The sequence below is a fragment of the Sinocyclocheilus anshuiensis genome, unplaced genomic scaffold (assembly GCF_001515605.1).
Source record: "Sinocyclocheilus anshuiensis isolate Anshui unplaced genomic scaffold, SAMN03320099.WGS_v1.1 scaffold407, whole genome shotgun sequence".
NCBI classification, from domain to species: Eukaryota; Metazoa; Chordata; class Actinopteri; order Cypriniformes; family Cyprinidae; genus Sinocyclocheilus; species Sinocyclocheilus anshuiensis.
The window spans coordinates 1,425,073-1,432,667 of NW_015552593.1; the positions used below are offsets into that span (position 1 = coordinate 1,425,073).

The 7,595-nt window shown below is 35.8% G+C and overlaps 1 protein-coding gene across 2 annotated transcripts in view; it reads left to right on the forward strand.

The window, feature by feature from the left end:
• The window catches only part of LOC107665614 (zinc finger matrin-type protein 4), a 112,129-nt gene that overhangs the window by 82,722 nt on the left and 21,812 nt on the right, over nt 1-7,595 (forward strand). For both annotated transcript variants that reach the window (XM_016456550.1, XM_016456549.1), the window contains exon 6: nt 4,410-4,506. In XM_016456550.1, the coding sequence (XP_016312036.1) occupies nt 4,410-4,506 (97 nt within the window). The remainder of the gene's footprint in view (nt 1-4,409; nt 4,507-7,595) is intronic.

Consider the following 7,595-nt stretch of genomic DNA (forward strand, 5'->3'; position numbering starts at 1 on the left):
GAAAACAAACGCTGTAGTCCAAACGAGCCATTCGTTGTAGTTCTTGAAAAGGGATTTTTCAAAAACGAAATATCTCCCTTTGGAGTGGACTTTTTAACTTGAGATTTAACTAGATTTAACTAGATACTTTTTTATGCCCACACATACACACTACACACTGACTAAAATTAATTCATAAAAAGTGAAAAAGCATAATAGGACCCCTTTAAGTACAAATTCTTAATCTGTGGCCATGAATTATCCAAAATTATGGAATGAATAGTTAATAGTAGGCAGGATTTGACTAAAAACAAGGCAACAATTTAATAAAACTAAGGAGCGAATTCTTAATTTGTGACCATGATGAATATACTTTGGTCCACATGTTAAATGTGGGGCTTATTTTGGTTCACAATGGTTATTATTTGGTCACAATGAATTGACAGACTCGCTTTGGGGTCCAACTGAGGATAGGTTTTATCAAGATAACGTATTTAAAACACTGTCCAGCTTTGTATCAGAGTCTAGAGTGCCTCACTCTCCTGAGCTCTGCCTGCTGTTTGGTCATCCTTCCCTCATTAGCAGCCTGCACACGAACACAGGGCGCATGCAACATACAGACAAACACACATGTCCTTTTTTAAAAGGAAAAGACTGAGAAAATTGGAGGAATGCAAAAGAACGGCTTTTCACAGGGATGCAGCTATTCATTACCAGTCGAGCTTCTCATCAGGTTCAGGAAGCCATTGGTAGGGCTCATCTGAGAGGTGACTGCTAGCAGATCCCGGCCCAGACTCTTGGCTATTTTCATGGAGAACACTTCAGTGTAATTGCCTTCCAACTGAGGCTATATTTTGTTGCTGAGAAAATTGGAGCGCAGCACAGACCTCTCCTGCTGCAAACGGGTTTTCATTTCCCCCTAAACAAAAAAAGCAGGGAGAGTGACAAGCTTTAGGATGTAAATACCAGCTCGGCACTGAAAAGCCTCCTGCCATTTCGTGAAGGGGGATATTGAAAGTGCAGCTATTTACGCTGTTTAAAATTGCAAGAGTAGCTTATGTGCTTCACAGAATCTGTAAAATGTCAAGAACAAGCCAGCGTCTCCTTCCTGCTCCGTTCATATCCACCTTGACAGGCAGGATTAAAATTGACATTCATACTGGATTATTATTGGCGTGACTGCATAAGAGAACCTCTGTGCTTGAAAGTAATGAAAGAATTAGAGAATTGAGTGCAGGAATTCATTATCATAACCCAGTGGAAATGGTCTCGAATGTGAAATGTAGGATTTGATGAAGATAGATATGAATCCTCCATAAAATGTGTATAATTGCTGGAGGGATCATCCTGGGAATTATCTTGATGTATTAATTTTGGTAGTGACATGATTAGATGATCATTAGATTTGCTACAGTAAAACGCAAAGGCTGAGGCTTTGCTTACGCTACCATCTAAAGGTTTTTTTTTTTTTTTTATGTGATGGCAAAGCTGAATTTTCAACAGTCATTACTCCAGTCTTCAGTGTCACATGATCCTTCAGAAGTCATTTTAATATGCTGCATTTGCTGCTCAAGAAACATTTCTTATTATGTTGACATTTTATATTTTTGTGGAAACTGTGATGCATTTTATCTCAGGATTTTTTGATGACTAGAAAGAAGAGCATTTACTTGACATAGAAACCTTTTGTAATCGTCTTTACTATCACTTTTGATCAATTTAACACATTCTTGCTAAAAAAAAGTATTAATTTCTTTCAAAAACACAAACAAAAAACTATGGACATTTGAACAGTATATATTGTACGTCGAACAATATACAAGTGTATATTTTCAGCTAACTCAGCTTGCTTACATTAAACATAAATGGCATAAATGAATACATAAATACATACAATGTATCATACAAAGTGGCATCTAGAAACAAAAATACTTTTTCTCAGAACTAAACAACCAGATAAACCAGCTAATGTTTTGTCATCAGGGAATGGTTTAAGATTCAGTTTACGAGCAAAATTCATCTTACCTAACAATAATCCTTTTCCACACAATCTTCAAATCATATTTATGTATATTCTGACCTACTTTTCAAAGTTTCCTTATTTTTTAATGAAAGAGAGACTCTTTCGGCTGAGTTCTAATTTAATACTCAAATTCTGAGTAAAATAGCACTAGCAATCAAGTCTTTCTTTCTGTCTGATTGGGCACGATTAATAATTTAGTTGAATTTGACGAGTGTCTCATCTATTCGGTAGCAATTTCCTGGGCAAGAGACGAGAAACTGATTGATGGCCTATTGTCGGAAATAAGTGAGACCTCTTTCCCACAAGCCAGCAGTTAGTAGCAAACTTTAATCTCCTCCTAGTAAACATTCATCTTACCCTGAGCAACATCTCTCTCTGTCTGTCTCTCTCTCTGTGGTTCTTTTGGCATCTCTGTCGGTTTAATTAACTGGGATTAGAAGCCACCACAGTGTCTTCTAAGGCTGGTTTATGAGTAGCACACTAAGAGGTCATCAGGGGTCTTACATGAAGGAAAATCCGATCTCACAGAGCTTTTTGACAGAAGCAAACACTCGGTAAAGCTACTTATGAAGTCTGAAGGCCAAGTCTTACATTTTTAATCTTTGAAAGAGGCTACTGATATAATAGCTGAATAATTTTCAGTTAAATGCAAATTCTTAATTAATAGACATGGCAAAGTAGCAAGACTTTAGCAGAAAAAAAACTGTTCTCAGACTAATTTAAGCAGTCTGTAAAGTGTGTTTTATAACGTCAGTTACATTTTATTGCAATATTCCTCTGTCATGCCATACATCCTGTTCATATAAATAGCTTGCTATGAATAGTGTTTTGGATTCGTTACACATATTTGCTGTCACCATATGTTTGATGTACTGACACCACAAGCTGTCTGTGAACATGCATCACATCACTCTCAACTCACAGAAAGCATCCAGAAAGAATCATTACAATGTGTGTGTGTTTCTATTTCAGTGATGATGAAGTAAAGATGTTCAAAAATACATTTTAAATAAAAGCACTAAAAGGCTGCTGGAAATCATAAATACATTTGCATACATACATACGTACTATATGTTAAGTTGTAATAATATTGCACATTATGATTGTTTTACTGCATTTTTGATCAAATAAATCCAGCCTTGTTGAGCCTAAAATACTTCTTTCAAAAACATTAAAAAATCTCATAAATCACAAACTTCTGAACAATAGTGAACATTTAACAAACTACTTCAATTGTCTGTGCTTAGTCAGATTTACTGAATAGAAAGTGTTTGTGTGCCTGTCACCGCATGTGGAGCTTCAAGCCTGACAGAAGTCTTTTCAAACAATGGACATTTTTAAAACAATCGTCAACTGTGTTGATAAATCTGTTTACAATGACTTTTCAATGTGTCAAAATATACTCAGCATGAAACTCTTCATGCAGCTTTGCAGTCCTTTCACTAGCAATATGAATACTGTAAAACATGTCTAAACATGTACAAACGTAAATATTTTCAAAATATATACTGTATGTGCGTGTATTTATATATACATAATAAATATACACAATACACATACATGTATAATGTAAACAAAAACTTTCATTTTGGATGCTATTAATCGCGATTAATCGTTTGACAGCACTACTGATTAGTATACTAATTTCATATGCATTCCTTTATGTAATCGTCTTTCTTAACCTGAGAACAGTTCCTGGTGGTGTGAGTGTGGCAGCGATATAATGTAAAGATTGTGAAAAGCCTGTTTTTGAACAGATCGAGGAACAGACAACACTGTCATCAAAAATAACTCTGCAGATGTCTGAGAGAAATCTTGCCTAGAAAGAGCACACATGGTCTCTCCACATGTGATGAACGGGCCTCTATGCATTTCTGTTCTACGTCTCTCTCCCATTCTTCACATCCATCTATTTTTGGTCCAATGCTGTTTGTTATATCTGGTACCACCTACAAAGCCTTTAATTAGCTCAAATCTGCTTCGCTCTCTCCCAAACTGATGCACTTGGAGCCCCTCCACTGTAAAAGACCATCATGAAGCATAACCCCCCAAATCAAAAGGCCATCAGGACAAAAGGAAGCTAAAATTGCTAATACTGGATTCCATGAAAATTGCAGAATGAGATGCCATATTAGGAGCGGGTGCATTTTTATCTGACACACAGAGAATGGAGTCTTCAAACAAAACCCTCGTCATGTCGAGAGAAGCAAAACAACAGGGATTAAATATAGATTTCTCTGCTCTTTGTCAGCCAAGGCAATCTCAAAAACAAAAAGCAATCAATAATGCTCAAAAGAAAACGAGGAATGGGACAAAACCATTTTAAGAGCATTTCAGCAGGGACTTGTTTCCGTTCTGCTTTCAAGTCGGAATCTGTTTTTTGTTTTTTTTTTGCTTTGTGTTGCAGGCCTGCGCCGGAGTTACTCGTGCAGCGTTTGCAAGGTAGTGCTGAACTCCATCGAGCAGTATCATGCACATCTCCAGGGCTCCAAACACCAAAACAAGTGAGTGTGGATTTTCTGTCCTGAATGATATTCCCCTCTTTCAAGTCTTTCCAAGAGACTGCTCGCTTGATATTCAAGGAGACTTAATGGAGTTACCATGAATGTTTCATTTAAGTACAGTAGCAGAAATAAAAACAGAGAAATTAGAAAAAAATAGATCAAATTTAATTTCTTACTTTTGATTCCACACCTCTGTGTCTTGACAAATCGGACTGCAGTTTATGACATTGTTAAAATGTAATTTAATGCCATTGCAATATAGAAAAAACAAAGGTGATTCCAAAAAGATGATAAAATTATATAATATTAAATATAATTATTAGCATATTAGAATGTTTTCTGAAAGATCATGAGATACTAAAGACTGAAATAATGACTGCTGAACATTCAGCATTGCCATGACGGGAATAAATGATACATATTTTAAATAGTTTAAAATATAATAAAATACAAAACAGTTTTTTAATTGCAATAATATTTTACAATATTACTGTTATATTACAAACTTGCATATACAGCATATGGACATTTTTAAAATGAAAAAAAAAAAGAGAGACAACAAAAATATTAATATCTTATCTAAACAAAATGGTTCCTGGAATGAAAATGTCAACCTCTAACTGTATCTTAGAATTACAAAATCATAAGAAAATAATCCAGTTCTGCTTTTACCAAGCTGTACTATAAACTAAAGGTTATTAGCCATTTTTTTATATATATATATAAAAAAAAAAAAAAGGACAAACCCATACTTCCTGTTTCACAACAGTTGTTTATCGATACAATCTTTAAACTCTTTCATCTTTCTCTTTAAATCTCTTTGTATCCCTCATGTCTTCTCTAAGATTGGCTTATCGGTCATATTTCTTATACATAACCTGACATCTGCTTCTGTCCTCAAAGGGAACATCAGTGGTCGCCTCAGTTATCATAGTCTGCTCAGGTCTGCTGCCTCCTGTTGAGTTCAATAGAAATCACTGTGATACTGCCATAACTTTCCACACCGCACAGACAAATCATGCAGGATACCTTTATGTGTGCTGCTGACCGGGGATGTCTGTGATTAAAACACTCTGACTTAAGGCTGCAATTTTAAAACATCAGTTTCTATCTTTCTTTGAACTCAAAGCACAGCTCCCTACTAAGAACCATGGGATGCTACATTCCCATTAGCCTTCTTAAAGCGACAGTTAACTCAAAAAACAACTCACCCTCATGTTGTACCATATGCTGTTTTTTTTCTCACAAAAGGAGAGGTTTTGGAGGTCTTTTCCATAACTGCATCTGCCAACCACCATAAAGAGCAGAAAGATATCAAAAAAGTCATTATTCACAGAAAATCTTCCCCATCCGCTGTAGCTTTCAAATAAAAAATGTTTGCAAATAAATGAATATAAACATCATTGGTTCATGTGACTAAATGTAGTTATCAAACCAGATTTTTTATGCTTACTATAAACAGTCATTTGGAAATTAGAATTTCATCTTATTCTACTAAAGTCTCTTTAAGGGAGATTTTTAAGTAACCATGTAATGGAACAGTTTATTGAAACTTTAGACAAAATATAAAAATAAAAAAAACTGCATGTGTATTTTTTTGTTGAGTGTATTTGATACATCAGTCTTTTATGGCTCATATAGTAGGATATAGGAAAATATGAAGCTCATATTTCCACTTGTGGAGGAAAAAAACCTTACATTTATTCAGAGCAAAAAATATGCAATTTGGTGCAGTTGCTGATATTTATATGGCAAAAAGTAAGATAGAATTCTCATAGCTTGTAATTCATTAGAGGCCTTAGAAATGTGCATATCAAATATATACAGTATACATTTGATTTCCATATCAAATATATACAGTAGGATTTGTTAACTTGACCAGCAAAATGTTTTTAACCAGCATCACAAGTTTTTTTTTCTTTCTGATTAAGTGGAGGAACAGCAAAAAAAGTCATTATTCTTCACAAGCTAATTTTTGCTGGTAAACATGTTGGCTAAACATCTAGATTAGCCTGAACCATCAGGAAAGCTCATGCTAGACTACAGTGGTTATTTAAGCAGGTTGGTATAACATGATGTTTTCTATTCAGACCGAGGTGGGTAAACATTACCACCTGTGAGCACTTAGAAACAATTAAAGTCACTTCTTGTTTCCGTCTGGCAGAGCCCTCTGTGCATCAGCAGTGGTGTTTAGTTGATCTGCCACCCCGTTTGCCTCCAAATACACCCAACCGCCTCTAGCAGGACATGCCCATCAACCTCGTAATGAAATAAAAATGATTTAGAGCAAGAAAATGAAGTAAGAGAGAGGAAAAGAGATAGCAGAGCTCCCGCTGTTTGTCCAATCACTCACACGGTTGACAGAAATGAACCCACCTTCATACAAGGAACTGTCAGGTTTAGAGCCTGTGGTGAAGGCGCTTTTTTATCGTCTTCACTTTGAGGCAGCTGGCCCATTTCTGCGAGCTACGTGAGACGACTGAAACCGCTTCCAGCAACCCCTAATTGCTCTTCACAATAAACCAATTGATTAACATGCCAACAGAGTCGGGGGTGGGCAGCAGGACTCCAGCTGAAATCCAAATCACCACTATCTTACAATCATTAATTGTAATTAGAGCTACATCCTCTCGTACGAGGAATCACTGACAGCCAGGAAGAGTATTGATTAAAGAGGATGTTTTCCTATCTTGTCGCTGCAGCGGGTCTCTGCGTATTCTGATTAAGCGGAGGAAAGTTTCATGTAAGGGTCTGTTTTGCATTAAGACAGTAAAAAAAGAGCCGTTTTTGTCTTGTAACCCCCCTGCAGAACATCACCGTTCAGGATGCTGTTGTGGGAGGACAGCATTTCCGATCTGTGCCCAACACAAGCAGCTTCCTGCTACATACACATTAACTTTCTTTGTTGTAAACGAACCGCTGCAGTCCACAGCAGTTAACATGCTTTGCCAACCTGCATTTAGCAATGAATACAAACCTCAGCAAATGGAGAATATTTATTCATAATATAAAATGTCTATATATATATATATATATATATATATATATATATATATATATATATATATATATTCTAATATATTTTTTTT